Below are 24,923 nucleotides of genomic sequence, written 5' to 3' on the forward strand. Positions count from 1 at the left end.
TCCAGACCCACAAAGGAGAGGCTCATTCTAAACAGCTTCTTTTCATGTGGAAGCCACTGGATTTGCATCTGTCTTTCCCTGGCAGGGCTTGCTCCATGCCAGCTGCTCCAAACTCCCCAGGCTGCAGGCTTCTCTGAGCTGGGCCTGAACCTTCAGGGTCCACATGCAGGGAAAGGAAGGGGAAAAGAACAAGCTGATCAAGAGAAGAGGGAAGGAGAGGGGGCTGGGCACAGAGGAAATCTGCACATTGTCTCATCTCCAAGACACCAGACAAACTCTGTGGCCAGCATATCCAAATCAGAATCTGGGCTGCCCCGGTGCCAGGAGCCAGCGACAGCTGAGGCCATGTCTGCTCCAGGCTAGCCAACCCGGGAGAGAAGTGGAAAAACTCACTTCATCACTGAGCTGCCAGGGCCTGATGCTGCCAGGCCGTTGGTCCAGCCAGTGTCCACACTCTCAAACTGGCCGAGCTCAAGTCTATGCTGATTCCATGGGGCTGGCCAACTGCAGGGTGATTCTGGGGCCCTGGGGAGCCTCATAATCCTTTCCAGATGCCTCTAAGTGCTGCCATAGGTGCCAAGGTGGCAATGCCCTGGGGCAAGAGAACACAATGAAATTCACTCACCAGAGCTCTTCCGGAGAGTGAATTTCATTGCCTAGAGGGAGAGACGGTAAGGGAGGAAAGAGTCTGCATTTATTGAGCACTTATAGTATACAGGCAAGACAGACCTTTTCTGGCTTGTGTCCCCTGGACCTGGAGACTCCTGACTCAGGACTTTGGCACATCTCCTTCCACATCCATCTTCTCAAAGGTCCTGGATAGCAGGGGTGGTGACTTATGCATTCTGTCATCCTAGTACCTAACATAAGGCCTGGCCCAGACTAGGAGCTCTGAGGATGCTGGCTACATTCGGTGAATGTTAGCCTCATACCTTCTACATGAGAATGCTACCATATTTCCCCGAAAATAAGACCTAGCCGGACAATCAGCTCTAATGCATCTTTTGGCACAAAAAATTACATCTTTTGGCGCAAATATAATTACATTATATAAGACCCAGTCTTATATTACAGTAAAATAAGACCCGGTATTATATTATATTAATTATATCATATTATATATTATGTAATATTATATAATACTATATTATATTATACCCAGTCTTACATTACAGTAAAATAAGACCGGGTCTTATATTAATTTTTGCTCCAAATGACGCATTAGAGCTGATGTCCGGCTAGGTCTTATTTTCGGGGAAACACAGTAAGAATCTGGAAGCCTGAGAGGAAGGAGGAGGTATAACGAGTGTGTGCAGCAGAGAAGGCAGAACCCCCATGTGTCGGGGAGCTGAGTGTTCCTTTTAACTGAGGCTCTGTGACATGCTGGCTCTCGCGTCTCTTCTTCCAATAAGAGCCAGACAGGAAAGAGGTGCTGAGAAGCGGGATGTCTGGGGATGATGGGGTCCAGGCATCTTCTGCGTAGGCTCGATTCTGGGTCAGGAGCTGGAGGCAGAGTGGCCTTGCAATCGCCTCCTGCCCATCGTGACGCTGAGGATAGCTAGGCCTCCCGTACGCCTTGCACCTCAATGCTTGGTCTCTGAGGGAGCCAGACACCAGCAGTGCAGCCGGTATAGTAGAGTGACCTGTTCCTGGTTGGGCAGCTCGGTAGAAAGAGCACAGAGCAGCCGTCAGGGGGACCCGGGTGCCAGCCCTGTCAGCCTCAAACTTACTGAGTGACTTTAGGCAGTGACGATTCTGCTCCCTGGGCCTCAGCTCCCTCGTCTGTGAAGGGAGAGGGCTGGCTGATCGGCCAGCACAAACATTCCATTCTCCTATGAAGCACGCTACAGGAGCCCTGGAGACACAGGATCTTCGTCAGACGATTACCTGTTATTAGTTACCTGGGAGAGCAACATGTCCTCCATCCTATCACATTCAGCAGGGCCAGGGGCTCCCAGCAGTGAGCTGAGCCCTGCCAGGACAGGGGCAGGAGAGAGAAGGCTGACATGCAGAAAGAAGGGCCAGGGGCTGGCGGGCTGATGCTTGTGGACCTGGACTCGACTGGTAGAGGGGGCGCTGGCATCCAGGGTCTCCTCTTTGCCCACATTCCTTTTCCTAAGTCCTTCTGAGGTGCAGTAGGCATTCCTGCAGCTCAGGGTACTTTGTTCCTGGACAGCAGACCTGCTAAACTAGCCTTGGAGCACTGAGCTCATTGGCATCGAACCTAACAGGGCACACCTGGGAACAAGGAAGCCGTCACTATGAGCCACCACCTTCCATACCTAGAAGCCCTCTTCTGGTCACATCGCAGACAAAAGCCAGGAAATCACACCAAAGGATCTCTGAGCAGCAAAAAGGAGATTGCAAAGTCCTACATTACAGCTTGCAGGCTTTTCTTATAGCCCATTGACTTGTACTCTACACACAATACTAATGTATTTTGTTCTGTTTTTCCAGTTGATGGCAGTTTAGAAACAGATATTTAGAACTGGAGAAGCACTGCTAGCCTAGTGTATGATTGAAATGGAATAGAGATAGAAAAATATACAAAGCAGGCGCAAGAACTGAAGAATAAAATCATCTGGAGTAAAATTGTCTTGCTACTGGGAAAGCAGCCTTGAATCCTCGCACCTGACTTGCCGGATGGAAGGCTATTGGACTAAACTGGGAGGGGGTGGGGCCTGGACCTCCTGTGGGTGACCAATGTCTGGGAAGCTCCATCGGGTCCTTCCCTCTACTCTTTCTTTTCTTTTCTTTTTTTACTTCCTTTTTACTCCTCTCCATTACATAAAGAAATGAAGTTAGCTTTTTAAACACACATACACAGAGTTTAAAATGTCATAACCAGGAACAATGCCATCAGGCTAGAAGGTCACAGTCCAGATCTATGTGCATGGCTCTGAATCTCTAGTGTTAGTCAGGGCAGGAGTCCCTCTAGGAGCCCCGCCCACCACCAAGGCTTTATATGCAGTGTCACCAGCTGTACCCCACAATGGAGGGGACTAGGGGGATGTATGAGAAAGAAGGTGGCAAATGGAAAACAGAGGCCCACCTCCTCCAAGGAAGTGAAGATCGAGCTACTGAAGATCGAGCAACTTGCCATCTGGTTTCTTCTTCACTTTCCAGGCTCTCTGGGCTAACAAGATCACCAATCCACACCTAACCCTGGCTGGAGGACTCTCAGCGGGGCTGACACAAGGCTCAGGGCATGGGTCTAAGGAGCAGGAAGCTGGGACTCACCAGAGGGGGTGACCCTGCATCTGGAGGAGGAGCACTTAGGGTCTGTGGTCTCACCCCCTAAGCCATTCCCTCCCTGTCAACCACCCCCACTGTGTAAGCAGTGATTCCACCTCCCAGATGCCCTTTAGGGTTCGTCTTCATCTCTGTCTTATAAGCAGGCCACCTCCCGAGAACAAAGAGCCCCCTGTTCTCCGTGAGAGCTGACTTCCTTGCTGAAGCTGAAGATGTCCCGAGACCCAGCAGAAGCATCCTAGACACCATCGAAACTAATTCCTGCATTTCACTGTTGGGAAAACAGAGGCCTAGAGATGGAAGTGACTGTGGTGGCTGATTTAGGACTAGAGGCCAGGCCTTCAGACCTCTAGAGCACTGTGGTTTCTTCTAGAACTTGTGGAGGTGCCCCTTCCAGCAGGCATTCAGGCAGCAGGACTGTACCCAGGCCCCTCCTACATCCCTGCTGCTCGTCCAGCCCTCCCCACAGGAACAGTGCTGGTCTGTAAAGGGCTGACAAGGGGAAAGAAGACAGGGTTAAGGAGGAGATTTTACTTAATCCTCTGAGCTGACTTAAACTGATGCCACATTGGTTACAGCAGGAGGAGAGAGACACAGAGGGGGTTGGTCGGACATGGGGGCAGGGGGAGCATTAGTGAATACGCATTGGATACCAAGAGGCCAGGCCTGCCAGTGGGTTTAACAGACAAGTACCCAGCTTCAGGGACTCCACACCCTAGGACTCAGGCCTCCAAGTACTGCCCTTCTACCATGGAAACAACCCAATCTCCAGGGTGCTCAACAGTGCATAGCAATGGAAACATCACAGGCCATAGGTTACAGTACACCTGAGAGCAAACCCCAACTCTGCTACTTACTCGCTGTGTGATCTTAGGCAATCATTATATGTCTCTGAGCCTGTTTCTTTTTCTGTTAAGGGGGCTAAACAGACCTTCCCTGTAAGCCTCCTGGGAAGGAAGGCAGCCTGAGCTCATGTACACAGCGAGACCCAGGAGAGGCACTGAGACTGATCTCAGCACTGTTACTACAAATCTCACATCCTGTCTCTCTCATCCAGGTCCATCCATTACTCTTCTGCTTCAGCTGGCTTGCGTCTTTGACGTTAATAACTTTAATGATAATAATCCTTCCCCACTGAACAACATTTGTGTCATTTCAAAACACTAAGCATCCGACCCCTTGTGGGTCCAGCAGTCAGTCGTAGCCAGAGCTGAGGCAGCTCCTTAGCCCCCAAGCTCATCGTCCCACAATGTTTCCAAGTCCCAATTTTGGAGTTGAGCCCAAAGACCCTGAATGAATATGCTGCTTGTGGCAGATCTCATGGGGGCATGGGCTTATCAGAAAGAGCCAGAACCACCCCTCCTGTTGTCTCCACGGCTGACCCTCCATCCGGTCCACTGCTCTGACCTTCCCACTTTAGCCTCCAACTCTCCAATTCTGAAAGCCAGCTGGGCAGCTGGTGGAATCTGGCCTTGGGTGGAAGCATGGCCAAAGCCAGGCTGTGAGCTCCTTACCCTGACAGAGCTCTGTCAAAAGTGTGGGTTCACACCCTTGATCTTATTGGTTCTTCAACTGCCCAGCATGAGCCCGAGGGTCCATATTATCACCCTCACTTTCCACAAGAGGAAAGTGAGGCCCAAAGCAGAAGGGCCCAGCCACGGTTATCCAGGGGCTCCATGGAGAGCTGGGGAATGAACTCAGGTCTCCCTGGTCTCCTAATCCTCAGCACCTTCCACTACCCCGTCTGCTTCCCTCATAACTCTTTCCTCCCCACAACAGGGAAGCTCCAAATTCTCTCCAATAAACTTGGGCCCCTAAGGCAAGGTCCAAGAACCTTTCTCCAATATGAGGGCTTCCAGAATGCCCATTTTACCTCCCGTGTCACATTCCCTCCCCATATCTTCAAGCCAGTCACCTCAGAACCTTTCCTATCCCCAGTAGCAACTCCTGGGACTGGGAGCGCCTACTCCACTGAGTGGCGTTGGCGCAGGGCCCGAGCCCCTGAGAAGCGCGGCAGAGGCCGGCAGGTGTGGTGGGCTCTCCCCTCCGCGGGCCTCCTCAGGGCGCAGCCCATTTCCGCACCACTGAGCAGCACTCGTCCCTGCCAGGGACGCCCTCGGCCGTGCGCTCCAGTGGTGGATACCAAGGAGCTGCCCAACACCGCTCTCCAGGGGTTAAAAATGCAGCATCCTAAACAAGGGTTAAAAATGCAGTCCCGGGGTTGGGCCGTGCGGAGGGATGTTGTCCAAACCACAGCGGCTCCAAAGCAGCATCCTCCCCTTCCCTCCGCAGTCCTTGGGGGCCAGAGCGACTCGAGCAACTGGGGGAGCAAATGAGGCGCGTGCTGCGCCTTCCCAGCACCAGTGCCCCCTCCCACCTCCCACCGCCCCTCACGCCCCCTGCAGCTGAGGCCAGGGCTACAGGCGCCGGCGGGTCCCAGGCGCTTACCTTTGTGACAGTCATGCAGGAACTCCGGGGCGCTGCGGGGGCGCGGGCGCGGCGTGCAGGGGCGGCGGTCGGGGTCCGCTGGGGGCCTGGGCGGCAGCGGGAGGGAGTCCCCGCGGCTTGGCGCGCTCGCGGCCCGGGAGGCTCTGGGCGCTCTCCCGCGCCCCGCGGAAGGCTCAGCTGAGCCTGGGGGCCGCGCTCCAGCCGGGCAGCGCGCAGGGACCGCTCGTCGGCGCTCGCCCGCCGCTGGTCGCTGATGTCAGCCCCGAATGTGCATTTATAATAGATGAGCCTCCTTCGCCGCAGGAAGGCGAGGCAGGAAGAAAGGGAGAGAGGGAGCGGGCCCAGGCTGCGGGGCGGGGGGAGGAAGAGGGGCCAGGAACTCGCTACAAAGGAGGAGGCGGAGGGAGGAGGAGGAGGAGGAAGCACGCTCCCGCCCGCTGCCTTGCCCTGCGCCGCCAGGCCCGATTGCCGGCCGCTGGGCACTGCTGCTCCCGGGGCCCGGGCCGGGCGCCCAGGCCCGCGGCCTTAACCCCTTCAGGCCCGCGGACGCCAGGCGGTTAGGCGAGGCAGGATACTGGCACCTGCCGGCTGGGGGAGTGGGCGGCGACCCGGGCTCCCGATGCCCCGCTGGCCCGAGGACGCTGGTGAAGTCACACGCTAGACTGCCGAGGCGCCGCGTGGGCCGAAAAGCCCGCGGGGCTCGCCCCCTGGAGGTTCGCAAAGTCGGCCCGCGGGCGGTGAGTGCCTCGCCGCAGGCGAAGAGGGGCGTGGCAGCCGCCAGCCCCAGAGCTCTGCGGGCGCCCCTGCCTGGGGCAGACACCCAGCACAGGGCAACAGGAGGGAGTTCTGTAAGCAATCGTTGGAATCTAATTCCCGAAGCAGCTGGCCGAGAAGGGATCGTAGCCAGTTTCACGCAGGAGGAAATTGAGGACCAGAGTGGGAAGTGACTTAGACAAGCGCACGCTGCAGGACTGGCCCCAGGCGTTTCTCTGGGTGCCAGCGGCCGGCTCTCCACCGATCCCCTCGTGATAAAAGCTGTGCTCTAAAGACAGGACTGGCCCTGCCCGACATGTGTCTACACTACCCTTGGTGCAGCGCTGATCTGGGAGACCACAGGTGCGTCCTGTGCGTGAGCTAATTCTGACATGGGTCACACCGTATCCTGGAGCTGCTGCAGAGATTTGGGGGGACAAACACCTGAAGGTGACCCCCCTCCCGCCAGTCTTGAGCAGGGAGGCCCCTCTCGAGTATCTGAGCAGAACCTGTTTGGCAGATACTCAACCACTGAGACTGAGTGGGGGAGGGGTTAGCCGAGATGTAGGGTGGAGAGGTGGGCCATTTGATGCATCACCACCTCCCTGCAAGCCCGGAAGTGCTGGCTTCCTGCTGCCCTAGCGATTTAACAACTTAATCTAACAGCAATTAAGGACAGAGAGTCGTCTACGCGGTGGACGAACACCTCTGTGTGCCAGGGGAACGGAGAGAAAACCGGATGCCTGCCTTCAAGAAGCACACTGCTTACACCACAGCGGAAAATAATAATCAGCATCTGGAGAGCGCTGTGTGGATCATCGCGCTACTTTTATTTGTATTTAATCCTGTCATTCTAAATGCAACAGTATGAGGAAGAAATTCTCATTCTCGTTTTGTTGATGAGCGAACAGACAGAAAGGGAAGGGGAAGTGCCCAAGATCACACAGTGACTTGAACAGAACTCTTTCGTGCTTTGGATCTGTGAATTCCGGGGACACGAGGGCCTGCTGCCTTATTTGAGCTAAAATTTACACCTGTCTTGGGAGCTAGCTGGATGGTTACCAGTCCTCGTTTCACACCTGAGGACTTTGAGTGAATTTAGTAAATGTCTGGGGTAGCAGATGTTGCCACAGGCCTCAGGCATCTCCTTTGTCAGACCCTTCCTAGGTGTGCTCCCACGCTAGCCCTCATGGCTTTGACCAAATCACTGGCTCACCTGCCAAGAATGCCCTCTTCATTCATCTGCCCTAATCCAAACGCTCCCCACCTCTCACTGTCACCTCCTTGCTGCACCCTGACCCCTCCATCCCCCCTGGCTCCACTTGTATTTCGGTCTGAGTGTCTGGTGCTGTTTTCAATGAGCTTCCTGTGGGCACAGACCATGACCCAGAAGCATTCTGAGCACAAGGGCTTATTTTCTCTGGGCACACAGTAGGAGCTCAGTGAATATTTAATGCCACCTAGAACAAATCAAGCAAAATAAGCCTTCGGCTTGCAGCAGAAGAAACTTAGATTAGACTGACGAAAGCATTTCCCCTCAGCAAGCTGTCCAGACTCAGACGTGGTTCCAGCGCCTATCTGGAGAGTGCACCTCAGGACCTTTCCAGGACCCTCCAGCCCTTGGAAGCCATAAAAGGGCAACTCTAGAACACTAGACCCCCTTCCCCCATGGCTGTGACTTGTCCACTTTTATCTCTCGTGGATGTTTAAAATCCCAGATTGTCATCCTCAGCTACCCAGCACGCCTCTTGGCACCTTCCCTGCTATCCACTGGTATTGCAGGCTCCGGCAATGAGACAAATACTTAATATCAGCTTGAGCCAAATGTAATTAGGAACATCAATCTGCTGCCCATAACCCACATGATGTGCTCCAAAGGCAGAAAAAAAAAAATCCGTGATCCCTCACATATTGCTGGCTCACCCCTCCTGTCACATGTCCCCAATCAGAGCAGGGGTCTGGAAGAGGAAGGGCGCTCTCAAAGAATTCTGCATCCCGTCATCAAGTAAAAGGGCTTGGCTCGCAGAAGATACTCAGAAACATATGCGTTTTCTGTGGTGCCACGTCTATACCACAACATCTCCTTCTGAGTCTCCAGCAACGGGGCCCATCTTAGTTTGCATTCTCCCCAAAGCAGTGCCTGAGAAAGGAGTTGGATGCTGGTAGTTTAATTAGGAATATAGACAATAATATTTTGGTAGCGTGGTGTGGTGTCAGAGGGCTGCTGGACTTATCATGGCGATCCCTTCTTTAGGTATATGTTGAATAACTATGGCATGCGCCTGAAACTAATATAATATTATATGTTAGCTACATTTTAATAAAAAATTTAAAAAAAAAATCTTTCCACCAAACACAAGGAGATTCCAAGCATGGCAGGGAGCAGAAGAGTGAGGGGAGGTGGTGAAACAGGTGACACAGCTCCAGCAAGGGACCGTAGCTTTGACGTTTTGTGCTTTGGCTTGAAATTGTGTGCCACCTTAGTAGCTTCAGTGCCTGCACTTGCTTCAGGTTTAGCTGCACTTGCCCCTGAGGCTGGACCAGGAGTGGGAATGGCATGTGTCCTGATTGCCTCATGGGAGACATGCTCCTCGATTTGGTGAGCAAGGGTGGGGCCTCAGAGTCGGGGGAGGAAGGTCTCAGAGATCCACTTACAGCCCAGCAGCCTCTCCCCAGACGCCCCTAAACCAGACCAGTCCCTGGCAGAGTCCTCACAGGTCCTGCTCACCCCTGCTTCTCCGTGCCTGGAGTGCTCTCCTCCATTCTCCTCCAGGCTGGCCCGCGTGGCTACACTGCAGGGCTCAGCACACAGCCCTCTGGTTCCAGGGAGACCCCCTACCACTATACCCAGGCACTCAGTCCTCTCCCTTCGCTGAGCTCCCCGCACTTAGTGCTCGTCCATGTTAAGTGCTCCAAGGCACCTGTCATTGCTGCATTTCAGTCCCTCATCATTTGTAAAGAGCAGGCAGATGGTTGCCAAGGTCTCCGCTGCTTGCTGCAAAATGTTCTGAAGTCTAGTTCATGAGAACCAGGCTTATCTCCCCCAGTCAGTTCTGCCCTTAATGTGTGTAGGGCTTTTGGCAAATTTGTGTGTGTGGGACCCATGTCTATATTATCAATTTGATTTTAAAATGTAATACAAAACTCTTGGCCTTCATGAGGTATTGTGATTTATTGAGGAAGATGTAGAATAATGGATAGAGAATAGGTACTAACATACTTGTTTATCGTCCAATCAATGTATGTGAAGATTCTTTAGAGGGTCCAAGAACTATCTTTTCCTCTTGGGGTCCAGGAACCATCTCACGTCACTCCTGGTTAATTTCTTGTCTCCCAAGATGAGAAAAAGGTGACAGCGCTGTTTTTAGTCGTAATGCCATGGCTCTTAAGAACCTGCCTGCATGGAAACAATGCGGATCCTCCTTCCCCTGCACTTCCACGCTGCACTTTATTTAATGCTAGTTGCATCATTCCTTGTGACCTCGTATCACTCACTGTGTCTCCCATGAATACTGGAGTCCAATGACTCTCAAAGCTTCTTCACCTGCTTCATTGATGACGACCGTAAATGCAAGTCTTACCCAATGTGTAGGAGACTGAGAAGGATCCTTTGTTTTCTGGTCATAAATTGATCATTCAGAAGGTCAGAGTGTAAACGACAAACCCTCCAGGCCATAGATGACAGGAATGGGGTGGAGTGATGCCCTGGGTGCTCATGGAGGTTGGCACCAGGGTAAAGGATGCTTGCTCCTATCCCTGCCCCTCTTGGTGCTATAGGCCAGAGGTGACATAGATGGGCAAGACCACCACACACACCCTGGACTGATGGTAGCCCAGAGGCTTGAACTTGTCCTGAGTCTGATGTGGGAATTACTCAAAATCAGCCTGTCAATCCCATTGTAGTGGCCTATTCTCTCATACTCTAGATACTGCAAAAGCAATATGGCACCAGCCAGACTGTGGGAACAACCTGCTCACTAGACCACCTTCTTGGAACCGGGGCCTAGCGATGGGACACCAGGACAGTGCTCCAAGTGACAGTCCTAGAGGTCCTGGGGGAGTTATCTAGCCAACCCCGTGCCTGAGGTAAAGGTGAGCGAGGACCCAAAGGAGAGAAATGGGGGACCGAGGACCAGGCAGGGTCCAGGGCAGGCACCTTGCACAGGTGCCCCAACTGGTCTCAGGTACTGGAAGGGAACTTAAAAAGTTTTGAAGGGGGCACTCCCCTGCAGGGACCCCTGAAGTGTAGTCAGTTTGTCCTCTGGCAGATCTTTGTCTTCTTGGGCAGGACTTTGCTTTGTACTTCTTTCCATCCCTCTCTGCCTTGGCCTTCTGTGCTCAACAATTATTTGTTGGTTGGCTGAGCCAGGTGAAGGCTAGCTGGAGAGTCTCTTCCTGTAAAACATGCTGTAAGGCAGGGCTTCTCAAACTTTAATGAATCCCCTGGGCATCTTGTTAACGTGCAGATTCTGATTCGGTGGGTCCGGGGCTGGACAAACACTCTGCATCACTAAAAGCTCTCGGGTGTGGCTGCTGCTCTGTGGACCACACTGTGAGCAGTAAAGCTCCCCCAGGGCTGGCGTTAACCCTGAGACTGACGACACTGCTTTTAAAGACAGCAGTGAAGGTGGTTTGGGTGGCGGAGAGAATGCTGGGCTGGGTCAGAGGACCTGAACCTCACTCACTTACCAGCCATGTGAGCTTGTATGAGTCCCCCCATTATCGGCCTGGGAAGGCTTGTTACAGGAGGGGGCTGCAGCTGGACTATGTGGCCTAGACTCTTTCCCCAAAAATCTCACCTTCCCCATGGGAAGGCTGTCTCCCTCCCATTACTGCTACTTCCCCCAGGATAATAATAATTATATGATTCATGTGACAAATATTTAACAGGCACCTACTCTCTCCCAGTCACTGCTGGGAGCTGGGGATACAGATGGAAACAAGGCCAAGTCCTTGCTCCTCTGTAAGCTTTTGTTCTATGGGTATGGCAGAGAGACAATGAGCAATGTAATTATTAAGGAAAGACATATCAGGGGTGCTAAGTAGGATGCAAGACAAGGGGTAAAGGGAGTAGGGCCGGGGCATTTCTGGGATTGGTCAGGGGAGGCGTATTAATAGAGTGACACTGGGGTAGAGCCTGGGAGGCCAGGACAGGAGTCCGGCTGGTATCTGGGGACGAGGAACTCAGACACAGGGAGGGAAGAGCCTGAATATCCTGGTATGGAGGCCAGTGTGTCTGGGCAGAATGGGAGAGAAGGAATCGTCAGGAGTTTACAAAGAAGCCAGTTTAAACGTTCTTGGGCAGCTCTTTCGTGGATGTTCACCACCAGCTCTCTCTCCACAGCCTGGGGCATGGTTTTAGATGTCAATCATCCATTACCTCCTCTTCCTCTCCCTCCCATCTTCCTTCCACAAAGGACAAAATCCTGCCAGGAGACCCCTTGAGGTGGGAAAATTGATGTTTTCTGCCATCATCAGAAATGGGGACCCCAAGATCAAGAATCAAAAGGTGACCAGTTCCAGGAGCCTTCCCTGCGCTGGGTGCTTTTGGGCCATTGTTTCAACCTGTCTTCACCACAGCCCTAGAGGAGGCTGATCTCCATTTTACAGATGAGGAAATTAAGGCTCAGAGAAATTGGAGCCCAAGGTCACCCCAAGAGGCAGTGATAGAGACAAGATTGGATTGGCCTGGCTCCACCCGGGCTCTTTCTGTTGCACCACATGGAGCTCTGTTTGGAGACAGATTCTCTCCCCTCTAAGACTTACTCTGAGTCTCCGCAGCATAGCTGACACAGGTGCGGCTACCAGGTCTTCATGGAACCCCAGGGGAGAACAGAAGGAGTGCTTGAAAGCAACCCTAGTTTCCTACTTGGGGTTCCCTAGGCTCTCAGACCAGCCCACCTTTGTGGACACTTTGCTTGTTGCCAAAATCTTAGTCCCTGGTCTTGTCTCAATGTGAGGACACCAGCTATGAGTCACCACCCAGAAGCTTTCCCCAATGTCTTACAGTTTCATGATCAAGACTCACAATAGCTGCTACTCATTCTATGGGGCAAGACTCACAATAGCTGCTACTCATTCTATGGGGCCTGATACCAAATCCAGACAAAGACATCACAAGAAAACTCCAGACCAATATCCCTTATGCCTATACATGGTCTAATTCTAAATCATTGCTGCATTACATGCAGGCATTTTATATGTCGCGTCTCCTTTGATCTTCCCGACAACCCTGTGAAGTTGCACTTGTTTTTCAGAGAGAAAACTAAGGCTTGGAGGCTAAGTGACTTGAATGTAGTCACACAGCTAGTGAGTGGCAGAGCTAGGATTTAGACTCGTTTCTAACTCCAAGCCCCGCGCCTCCTGCCACTCCACCCAGCCATCTAGGGAGGGAAAGAGAAACAGCTTACCTTGCAGATTTTCCTCTTCGTTCCAGCATCACCTCTGCAAGGCTACTTGCTCAGGTGATTCATCTGAGTAACCTCTCCCTGCAGGTGAGACCCTTCCCCAAGCCTGCTGGGAAGGGCACAGACCCCACTGGAAAATGACTCCTTAACCAAAGAACACACATCAGTGACAGTTATGTGTATGTAGGAAAAAGTTGGAGTGAGAGGGTATCCTGCCTCTGCCTGGGCAAAGCTTTTACCTCTCTGCACCTCAGTCTCCTCATCAGCAAAATGCGGGCAAAACTCCAGAACACTGACAACACCAAATGCTGGCAAAAATGAGGAACAACAGGAACTCTCATTCATTGTCAGTGAGAATGCAAAATAATACAGTTTCTTTGAAGGAGAGTTTGGCAGTTTCCTACAAAACTAAACACACTCACCATACAATCCACCAATTGCACTCCTTGCTATTCACCCAAAGGAGTTGAAAACGTACATCCACACAAAAGCCTACAAATGGATATTAATAGTAGTAGGCAGTTTTATTCATATTTGCCAAAACTTGGAAGTAACTAAGATGTCCTTCAGAAGGTGAATGGATAAATCAACGGTAGTACATCCAAACAATGGAATATTATTCAACACTAAAGAGAAATGAGCTATCAAGCCATGAAAAGATGTGGAGGAGATTTAAATGCATAGTATGAAGTGAAAGAAGCCAACATGGAAAGGTTACATACTGTAGGACTCCAACTATATAATATTCTGGAAAAGGCAACACTATGGAGACAGTGAAAAGATCAGTGGTTGCCAGAAGTTGTGGGGAGGGAAAGACGAGTAGGCAGAGCACCGAGGATTTTTAGGGCAGTGAAACTCTTGTGTATGATACCGTAATGATGGATACATGTCATTATACATTTGTCAAAACCCATGGAATACACAACACCAAGAGGGAACCCTAATGGAAACAATGGACTTTGGGTCATTATGATGTGTAGGTTCATGGATTGTAACACATGTTCCACTCTGGTAGGGAAGTTGATTGTGGGGGAGGCTGTGTCTGCATAGGGGCCGGGGTACATGGGAACTCTGTATTTTCTGCTCAATTTTGCTGTGAACTTAAAACTGATCTAACAAATAAAACTCTGTTTTAAAAATTGGGAGCAAAATCTCCCAGGTTTCAGGCTGGGATAAACAAGCTAATGCCCATGGAAACAGTTTTAGAGGGCAAGCTGGTTTATTGCTATCAGGGATTGGTGCTATTATATTTTTAAATCCCAGCTGTGCCAGAAATCTGCCGCGGGAGTGCAGGTCGGTCATTTTGACTTTTTGAGTCCTTAGCTACAAACAAAGACAATAATACTCGTTCTTTGTTCCCATCCCTATGACAACCTCTCAGAGAGTAAGTGGCAAGTGGTGATAATGAAGATGATAGCCACCATTTATGTCTAGGCACTGTGTTAAGCACTCTATGTACATTATTTCACTTAATCCTTAAACCTGATTTTACAGATGAAGCATGGGGTTGGGGGAAGTGGGAGAAAAGGAGGTGGGGTGGGAGACAGGCAACTTGCATTCGTCACACAGCTGGTCAGTGGCAAAGTAGGTTCTGGAAGACTCGATGCTTGTGCTTTATCCCCAGCTTTACCACTATGCCTCCCAGGCGGACCCTGAACACCCAGGGGTCAGCCCCAGTGCCCAGTCACTGAGGACTGACTTCATAATAACAAATGATGATCATTGCGCTATTTCTATAGGACTTACCGTGAGCCAGGAAGTGTGGGCTTCAGCTGCTGTGAGTCCTTTATGGGACATTCTGCCTCCCCGAGTGGCCTTAGGTCCTTCAGCCTGTAGGTGTGCGCGTGTGTGTGTATGTGTGTGTGTGTGTGTGAGTGTGTGTGTGTGTAATGCATGCTGTACTATGCTGTTTCTGCAAAGCTTCCTTTTGGGAGCCACCAGATCAATAGTCGAGAGAGGCCACACCTGGGCCTCCAGAGCCCTGTTTCCTGCTGCATTCACCGCAGGAGTACCTGGTGGTGCAGGCTTCTTTCCCCACCTGGAATGACTTTTTGTCCCCACAGCCAGGCCTGGAAAGGAAAGTCAGGAGCACGGAGCTAATTTACCCCTGAACCACAGAGAAGGCCTATGGAATAAGAATGGGCCTTAGTGGGGGCAGTCACCCAGGGAAGCAAAGCATCTAGGGCCAGGGGGCAAGTCCATTCAGCGTCCTGATTCCCAGCAGGTGTGACCTCAGGCTGGAAGGGAGGGGAGGGACCTGCATCCCTGCAGGCATCTCCTCTCGATCCCACAGGACTGGAGACCCCATTTTAAGCGGCAGCCCCTCAGAGAGGACGTTTTGTGTGGTGATCAGGAACATAAGCCTTTAGAATCAGCCAAATCTGAGTCCAAATCCTGTCTCTGCTACTCCTTGGCTATGTGACCTTGTTTGAATGCTACCTTTGCATCTCTGGGCTCTAGTTTCCTCCTCTATCAAATAGGGATAATGACAGCAGCCACCTCATAGGGCAAAGTCTGTACCTGGCTTGGGTCAGGGACTGGCGCAGAGTGAGAACTCAGAACATATTAGCTACTTCTCAGTTGTAAAATGGTATTTCTATTAGTACCTGCCATGTTATGAAGGTTAAATGAGTAACATACATAAAAAGTGCTTAGGAAGGATCCTGGCCCAGAGAAAGTGCTGACTTATTAACATCTCCTTCTTCCTACCTCTTCTCCTAGTCCAGGCAGGGCTCCTAGGGCCTGGGAAGGACGCTGCTTGACTTGAGGATGCAAAGTGCAAAGCTGGCATTGTTCTCAGCTGCCTGCCAACAGCGGTGGAGGAAAGATGGGGAATTCGTTAGCACAAATGAACACGTGAGTCTCCTTCTGCTGTCAGTCTGGTCTGCCTCCCTGCTGGCTGGGGACCTGGAACCACATGGCTGAGGAAGCAGCCAGGCTGGGGGAGAGGCATTTACTGTAGAACCATCAGCTAAGGCTGGGGTAACCCAGCAGAGCCCAAGCAGGTATTATTTTTAGCTGTATAGGAAGGTTCCAGAAAGGAGTGAGGCAGGCATGCAGCATGGGTGGGCCTGTTTCCTAGGGCCATAGACAAATGCTTCTCTTAGTGGCCCTCCCAGTGCATCTGATACCCAGAGTGGGGGTCATCCCGCCCCCTCCCAAACAATAAACACTTTCAGTTATAATCTTGCAATGAAAGAAATCTTTAAAATGGCTAGAAAAGAAATGCAGTGAAAATATTTTTTGATCTTCATATATATATTAATGCCAATAAAGTTTTCAAATAAAAATACAAAAAAGGAAATAGTACTATACTAATACTTTTTAATTACATTAATGTATTTTTGAAAACATGGAAAACAAAAGTCTGTCACGGTAGCAAATAATAACATTACAGCGTCTGTAAATCTGTGAATTGATCTTCTCAAATTCATGTTCAGTTGACTGTAAAGCCATATTTGTCCATCTATCTTTGCTCATAGTCATTAAAAATACTTTTTATTAATTTTAACTTTGAAAACTTAACTTTCACATGAAGCAACAGATAAATAGGAAAAGTCTTAAATATAAGGGTAGATTTGGTAGAGATTCTACAAATTCCATTTCACACAAAAATTCCAGAAAGTGCAATACTGTTTATATTATATCTTTCTTCAGTATTGATTACAGATTTCTTGTAGTAAAAAATTTCCAGTAAAATAACTTCATCAGAAATTTTTTTCACTCAATTTGCTAAAAACTTCTGAAGTTTTTTCCCTCCAAAAATCAGAGAAAATGGCTGAAAGATAAAGACTATTGACATGACTTGACCCATTGTTCTAGAAAATGACAGACTTGAGTAACTCAGTGTTCTACTTCATTTTTACAATGACTTTGTAATTATTGATAATTTTGAATCTACTGAGACACAAACTATGCCAGAAGAAGGCTTGAAAGATTTCACTATAATTAAATTGGTCAAGGCCCACTGTAAAATTGGGAGTTCTTCAAATTGACTCACATGTTGAAAACAATGTTTATTAAAGGGTAAGTAATAAAACATGCTAACTTACAATACACCCCTCATGCCCCACACACCTTAGACAATAAATATAGCAATTATTTAGTACTTAGACCATCTAATGTTCACAAGGGATATTGGCTTGTAGTTTTCTTGTGACATCTTCATCTGAATTTGGTATAAGGGTAACGCTGACTTCATAGAATGAGGTAGGAAGTGTTCCTTCCTCTTCTATTTTTCGGAAGAATTTGAAATAGATTGCTGTTGATTCTTCTTTAAACGATTAAAATTCAACAGTGAAGCCATCTGGTCCTGGGCTTTTTTTTGTCGGGAGGTTTTTCACTATTGATTCAATCTCTTAATCTCTTATAGGTCTGTTCAGATTCTTTATTTCTTTGAGTCAGTTTTGGTAGTTTGTGTCTTCCTAGAAATTTGTCCATTTCATTTAGGTTATCCAGGTTTTTGGCATACAATTGTTCGTATTCAGTTTTGTAAATCTTTTCAAAGAACCAACTTTTGGTTTCATTGATTTCTCTATTATTTTTCTATTCTCTATTTTGTTTATATGTGCTCTAATCTTTATTATTTTTTTCTGCTGGCTTTGTTTCAGTTTACTCATCTTATTCTAGTTCATAAGGTTTAAATTTAGGTTATTGATTTGAGATCTTTCTTCTTTTATAATGTAGACATTTACAGCTATAAATTGCCCTCTAAGCATGACTTTGGCTGAATTCTAGAAGTTTTGTTATGCTGTGTTTTGTTTTCATTATCTCAAAGAATTTTCTAACTTTGTCATTTTTTTCTTTGACCCATTGCTTGTTTAAAAGTGTGTTATTTAATTGCCATACATTTGTGAATTTTCCAGTTGTACTTCTGTTATTGGTTTTCAGTTATATTCCACTGTGGGCAGATGCTTTGGATGATTTCAAATTTTTTAATTAATTGAGACTTGTCTTATGGCCTAATACATGGTCTATCTTGGTGAATGTTCCATGTGAACTCAAGAATAATGCGTATTCTGTTGTGTGAGTGTTCTGTATATGCCTGTCAGGTCAATCTTTTCAAATCTTCTATTTTCTTACTGATCTTCTTTCTAGTTGTTCTATGCATTATTGAAAGTGGGGTATTAAAATCTGTATTATTGTAGAAGTGGTATTTCTCCCTTCAATTCTGTCTTTATATATTTTGGAACCCTGTTGTAAGGTGCATATTTATAATTGTTATATCTTCTTGATGGACTGATTCTTTTATGAATATATAATATCCTTCTTTGTCTCCGTAACAATTTTTGACTTAAAATCTATTTTGTCTAATCTTAGTACCGTGTTTCCCTGGAAATAGACTGGGTCTTATATTACTTTTCCCTCCAAAAGATGCTTTAGAGCTTATGTTTAGGGGACATCATCCTGAAAAATCATGCTAGGGCTTATTTTCCAGTTAGGTCTTATCTTTGGGGAAACACGGTATAGCCACCCCACCTCTATTTTGGTTTACTATTTGCATGGAATATCTTTTTCTGTCCTTTAACTTTCAACCCATTAGTGCCTTTGGGGAGGCTTCCAGTATAAGATTGCCAGATTTGGCAAATAAAAATATAGGATGCCCAGTTAAATTTCAATTTCAAGACACAACGAGTAATTTTTAAGTATAAGCATATTCCATGCAATTTTTGAGCTATATTTATACTTAAAATACTATTCACTTTTATTCAAAATTATTCAAATTTCACTGGGCATCCTGTATTTTATCTGGGAACTTAATTCCAATAAGAATGTAAAGACATGTACCCTGAGAACTTCTAGTCTAAGGATGAAAATCAGGGCCTACCCTGGAGAGGCTCCTAGTTTAAGAGGGAAATACAGTCCTTGCACAGGGAGCTTACAATCTGAGAAGAAGGGGAAGGGGGAGAGGGAGCACATCTTACCAGGAAGGCAAGGGGGGTTTTTCCGTCTTTTCCAGAAGGGCCCCTTCTTGCATCTCCCAAGGTTTCCCCATACACATCTCATTGTTCACCCAGTGCCCAGCACCAAAAGTCCACTTTTTCATCCAGCGGATAGCAGCTGGGGAGTCCCAGTCAGCCTGCTTTGGGGTCAAGGTCTGTGGGAAAACAGCACATTCAGCCCTTCCTCCCTACTACTTGTCCACATTCATATGCATGTGCACAGACTCACAACACACACTCATGTCACGCTCACCGGCACACTTTACTAGATACACAGTCCCATGCATTACTATGCACAGAGCACACGAAACACCCAGGCCCACCAAGCACACTAGCAGGATAAACACGGTCTCGCACACTCAGACCCACTGCAACGTGCTCCACTCACATACACACATGGCCCTGCACACACTGGTATACTTGTTTATACTCTCTCATCCTTGTCACCAATAATCACTCACAGTTACAACAAGTCTTATATATGCTGCCTGTCCTTTCTCAGGTTCTAGATGTGTATGTGTGTGTATGTGTGTGTGTGTGGGGGGGCATTTCTGCTGTTATCTCTATCTGGATATCTGTCCATCGTGCACTCGCCCATCCCAGCCACATGCCTTCCTCCTTGCAGGAAGACTGAGGGAGGTTGGGCAGGCCTGGTCTCCATGACAACCAAGGATTCTCTACCCTAGAAAGAGAAGGTGCTGGGAGGCAGTGCTGGCTTTTGCCCAGGCCCTTGCTCCGAGTGGAAGGAACTGGGATGAGGGCAGTGGGGAGAGTGGCGGGAGGAAGGGATGGGATGACCATCTGGACCTGGGAGAATGGAGCTGCAGGCACGGCACAAATACTCCAAAATGGCAGATGGGCATCATGGTGCCTGAGAGAAACTGGGAGGAGGGGGGCAGCCCAGTGTGGCATATGCAGGAAAACCCCCACTCCACCCCCCACCTTATCTCCCTGAACACTCTCAGATCAAACTGATTCTGGAAAAACCCTCTCAAAGCTCCCTTTGCTGGAACCCAACCAGTCCTGAGAGGTGGAATTGTGTTGGGGGTGTGGGAGAGGGATAAACCCCTGAAACCCTCCAGGCTCTTGTATCCTTTGTGTGCCATTCCCTTGGGAACGTGAGCCCTCCTGCATTCTCATTTTGGATCCTATCCCTGAGGATTGGTGTGCCCCTGGAAATCCAGAAGAATGAATGCTAATTTGTGCAAACCCCGCAATAGGGTGAACAGGGCTGAGCTTGAGTTCCTTGGGGTGCCTCGGGCGATCCGGGCCCTTCCCTTATACTGAAGCCATTAGTATAAGACCTGCTTATGCCAGGCGCCCTGCCCTGCAGGTCCTGAGAGCTGGACCTGAAAGGGAGGGGTTTCGGGAGGGCAGCTAGAGAGAAATCCCAACCAGCAAAGAGCAGAGAGGAGGAAAAGGGCCTGTTTGTGGAGGACAGAGCTTTGAGAGACAAGGGGCTGCACGCTGCTCCAATCTTCCTCAAGAAAAAATTTGCCGATCAGTGTCGGGGCAGTTAGCGGACTCAAGAAAAAATTTGCCGATCAGTGTCGGGGCAGTTAGCGGACAGCCGTCAGCACCATGGAATCCGAAGCCCCATCTTCCCAAGCATCCCTCAACCAATGACTGAGCACAGCAAGTTTCAAGGGCCTTCTGCTTTCAGCCCATCGCGGAACTCCCTTGCCAGACAGTCTGGGCTCCAGAGCTCCCTGTTGGGTGGGGGTTGGCTGGGACTTTGTCAGATCTGCGTCTGATCTGAGGTTCCCCCTGCCAAACCTGTTGCCTTCCTCCTTATCTTTCACAAATTTAAATCTCAACTTGCACTACTAACTCAGTCTGCTTACCAGAGGACTCAAACTAACAGTTGCCAAGAAGTGGTGTGTGTGTGTGTGTGTGTGTGTGTGTGTGTGTGTGTGTGTGTGTGTGTGTGTGTGTCACAAGTTAGCAGAGGGTTCCTCTGAGCCCTCCAGTTCCTAAAAAGGATGTGGGCCGCCCCCCCTCTGGTGGACACTCCTTGGAACTACACCTCCGAAAGGGGAGGCCTATGGGAACATGGAACGGTCTCATTGCCGCCTCAGTCTCCTCGACTGTTCTCTATAAGAATTTCAGGGATCACTGTACCAACGGAGAAATTGAGGCCCAGAGGGGGAAAGGATTAAACAGAGAAAAAGTCTTGGGGAACATCTTGTCACCACTAAGGCTGTTTCCTCTGCACCCCCTCCCTGTTTTATCCCTTCAGCCGTTCTTGTGGGCCCCATACTATCTGCTTTGGCCTTTTCTTCTACCTGAGTAGCCAATCCCATCCACGCATCCTTTCTTACTCTGGCCTTCATCCCCACACCTTAGGAGCACTGTGACTGCCTCCCCACACATCCCTTTTGATACAGGTTAGTTAGCGTGTCCCTAGGTAGACAGGGAGGTTCCTGGTGGAATAAACAAAGACAGTCATATCCTAAAACTCCACGTTTTGAAATTGCTCCTTCACTCCAGGACATAATGTAACAAGGCCTTGAGGTTAATCATAAAATTCCTTTTGGCCTGATAAATGGAGCAGATCTGATAGATAAAGAGTGGGTTACTTTGCTAATTCCTTTAGGATGGGCAAGCAGAACAAACCTGGTAGACGAATTTCATTAAAAGCTGCCAGTTCCCTTCTTCAAACAAGTTCCCTTCTTCAAACAGCTCCCCTTCCCCAAGCAGGCAAGGGAAAGTATAAAAGTAAGAGCTTTTGCCTCAGTCAGAGGGCACCCCCATGCGGGATCCCCTCCCGCTCGGGAGCTGCAACCTCTTTTCCTGCCTCTAATAAACCATCATTTTTAAAAAACTGTTTGCCTCTCCCTGGTCCATGTTTCCATTCTTTGGCTTCACGAGACAAGATCCCGGCCCACACTCAGAAACTGCTAGCAGATCCAACATCACCTGCATCGCTTTGGTCCATCCACCTCTCTGCAGCCAGGTGCCCTTCCTGAAGCACAAGTCAGACCCGATGCCTTTCCAGCCTAAGGCCGGCCATGGCAGCCCAGGCTGCACGGCCCCCCTTCGGGCTCATCCTCACCCTCACCCAGTTGTCACCGAGCAATGAGAACTGCAGAAGTCTCAAGTCTCAGCCGTGTCCAAAATGGGGACATCAGGGAGCGGTACTGATAGGATTTGAGGGTTTGAGCTGGCGTAAAGCAGGCAGGGAACTGGTCGGGTTCGGGGAAAACGGACGGCTTTGGGTTGGAAGGCACAGGGATGTGAGCGTCTCGATGATTCCGTTGTCAGTAAACTGTTTAACTAGTTCAGTCTTACTCCTGGAGCAAGTAACTAAATCATTTTTCAACTTAGTCATTTTAAACAATGTTTTAAAGTCTCTCTGGAGACCTGGGAATTATCTTAGTTTGATTTCTCACTTCACAAAGAACTTCAGCTGCATAATAAGGTCACTGCCTGGTGCCGCCCCTGCCTCCCTGCTGGGCACGCCACCCCTCTCCCCAGGGCCAGCAGGGAGTGGAGACAGCCCTCCCAGGCATGGTCCACTGCCGGGATCTCCCCCAGTTGTGAGTCCTCCAGGGCTCACGGGGGCTATCCCTCTGGAGCCCTGTGGGGCCTGGCCTGCGACCTCCCCAGGCAGGGCCACTTCCCACTTCAGCTCTCAATGCCTACAATGCCAATCCCATATGTTGGGCAACCCAGCCCAGTCCTGCCAGTGGCCTAGCAGGGACCTCAGACCTCTGCATGCTCTAAATCTTGTGGGCAGCTTGCTAAAATGCAGATTCCTGGGTCCTGTCCTCAGAGATACTGCTTCAGCAGAGGAGTGGGGGCCAGGAATCTGCTTAAATAAGTGCTTCGAATCATTCAGATCCGGGGTGGGTTTTCTGACTATACTTTGAGAAAGACGGACCAGAACTTCTGCAATGAACACATGTGTAGAAGTTCATCAGAGGCTTTTTTTTTTTTTTTTTTTTTTAAGGAGGGCCCAGCTCACAGTGGCCCATGCAGGGATCGAAACGGCACGCTTAGTGTTATCAGCACCATGCTCTAACCAGCTGAGCTAACCGGCCACCCCCCATCAAAGGCTTTTCATTCCCCCTGGGCAAGGGAGCCACACACTCCTCCAAAGGCTGCCAATCCTCCTGCAAATGGGCAGGGGACATTTACCCTTTTATCATTTTTTCTTATGCAACTGCTCTGGGCAAAACAAAACACAGGGTAATTTCTACATTAAAGTGGTAATAAAACACACTGCCACTTTTAACTAGCAGGGACGTCACTGAATTATAATTGTCCCTCTGTCCCTCTGGTAAAGCACGGTCACATCTCATACACATCTGCTACCCACCCCCTCCTTCTTAGCAAACAGAATGGCGTCCAGTACATCATCCATTCTCAGTAAATATTGACTGAATAAAACTGAAGATGATACAACAGCAAAGGAAAAGCATGCTCACTCCTACATGGCCTGCACAGGTCACTTCCTTATCATTAACTCATGTTATTCCTCCCAACTTCTTCTTGGGGTGAGTATACCAGGACCTGGAGGTAAGGGAACCAAGGCTCAGAGAGGGGAATTAATTTGTCCAATGTCACACAGCAAGTCAAGGCAGAGCCGGGATTTGCTCTAAGATCCACCTGGATCCTTGCACCTCTTGGGCAGCCACTGACAGGGAGATGGGAAGGAGGCTGATGGACAGATATCCTCCTCCCCCTTTTATCTTGTAGACCACATCCTGTCTGGAGTCCAGGGGAAGGGAGTTTGCTTCCTTCGCCCCAACCCCCCTCCCAGCCATCCAGAGCTTCAGCAGGATCCCTGGGCCTGGCAGGCAGTGGCAGCAGGAGACAGCTTCCCAAAGACGTTGGGTTTAGCCCAGAGATGCATTATGCGTGGGGTCCCCACTGAGCCTCACAGTGTATCCCACAGAGGGTGGGGAACCAGCCTCACCCAGCAGCTGCTCCTCATCTGCCCTCCCCAGGCCTTTGCTGCCCCCAGCTCACTGACCCGCCCCGGCAGAAGCCCCTGTGCCCACACTGCTGTCCCTACCATGCCATTCAGGGAGGTGCCCACAAGTACCTGCCTTGCTGCCCTACTTGTCAATGGGGTAAGGCATCCCTCAATTGCCAGCATACCCCCAAATGTGCCCAAATGCCCACCCCTGGATGTATGTCTTCAGGGCCTTCCAGAAACATGCTGAGTTTAACTGGACAGAGGTAATACATTACCTGGGAGAAGTGTAATGCAACAGGTACATCCATCATTCACTGCACCCCTATCCTTGCTGAACTCCTGAGACACCGTGACTCAGGCCTATGGAGTCCTGGTTAGCAGTGTAGACTCTAACGTCAGACTGCCTGGGTTCCAGTCCTGGCTTTGCCACCCACCAGCTCTGTGACCTGGGGCACTTACTTAACCTCTCTCTGCCTCAAAGCAATCATGAAATCATGGCACCTGCCTTACAGGAGTACCTGCGGAGCACTCAGACCGGTGCCTTGACTGCAATAAGCCCTTGGAGAGGAGGCTCTTTTGGCGAAATGTTGCACAACTTTTGCAAAGCTCAGCACGACCTGGGCTCCCTTCCCTGCACCGCCATTCCCCAGATGTACTGTATGACCTTGATAGATTAGCCCTGAACCCCAGCTTCCTTTTCTGCAACCCTCTCCGGGTTTTGTTCAGAATTAAACAAAAGGAGTGTGCCAGCAAGAGCCACACCTATCTTCTGGATTTTGTTTCCAAAAGATGCAAGTCTCTTAGAGGCAGTGGTGACGCCATGAGTCCTTGAGAGCAGTGTGCAGGGGACAGGCTCTGACAGGAAGGGACTAGGGGATAAGATTTGCGTGAGTCCCCTCATCACAAAGAGGGGAGAAAGGGCCCTTGGGTTCCATGGGAGGGGTCAGGGCTGACTCTGCATGTGGTTTAACAGGGAATTTAGAATAAAGGGGAGTTACGAGGGGGGTTTAGCCAGGAACTAAACCAGATGCTGTAGGCTGAGCAATGGCAGCCATAGGATTTTAGAACTGGTGCTCTTTTTCTGCTAGGTCTGCCAAGAGGAAGGGCCCAGGGATGGAGGGCTGCCTGAGGGAGGAGGCAAAGATCTGTTCAGGCCTTAGCAGCCACTGATTCTCTGACTGGGGCTCCCTGGTTTTC

The 24,923-nt window shown here is 49.6% G+C and overlaps 1 protein-coding gene across 1 annotated transcript in view; it reads right to left on the minus strand.

The window, feature by feature from the left end:
• The window catches only part of CORO2B (coronin 2B), a 132,473-nt gene extending 126,439 nt beyond the window's left edge, over window positions 1–6,034 (minus strand). Inside the window, exon 1 of the mRNA XM_033108146.1 lies at window positions 5,701–6,034. Within this exon, the coding sequence (XP_032964037.1) occupies window positions 5,701–5,715 (15 nt within the window). The 5' untranslated portion in view covers window positions 5,716–6,034. The remainder of the gene's footprint in view (window positions 1–5,700) is intronic.
• Between the last annotated feature and the right edge of the window lie 18,889 nt (window positions 6,035–24,923).

Source organism: Rhinolophus ferrumequinum, chromosome 6 (assembly GCF_004115265.2).
Source record: "Rhinolophus ferrumequinum isolate MPI-CBG mRhiFer1 chromosome 6, mRhiFer1_v1.p, whole genome shotgun sequence".
NCBI lineage: Eukaryota > Metazoa > Chordata > Mammalia > Chiroptera > Rhinolophidae > Rhinolophus > Rhinolophus ferrumequinum.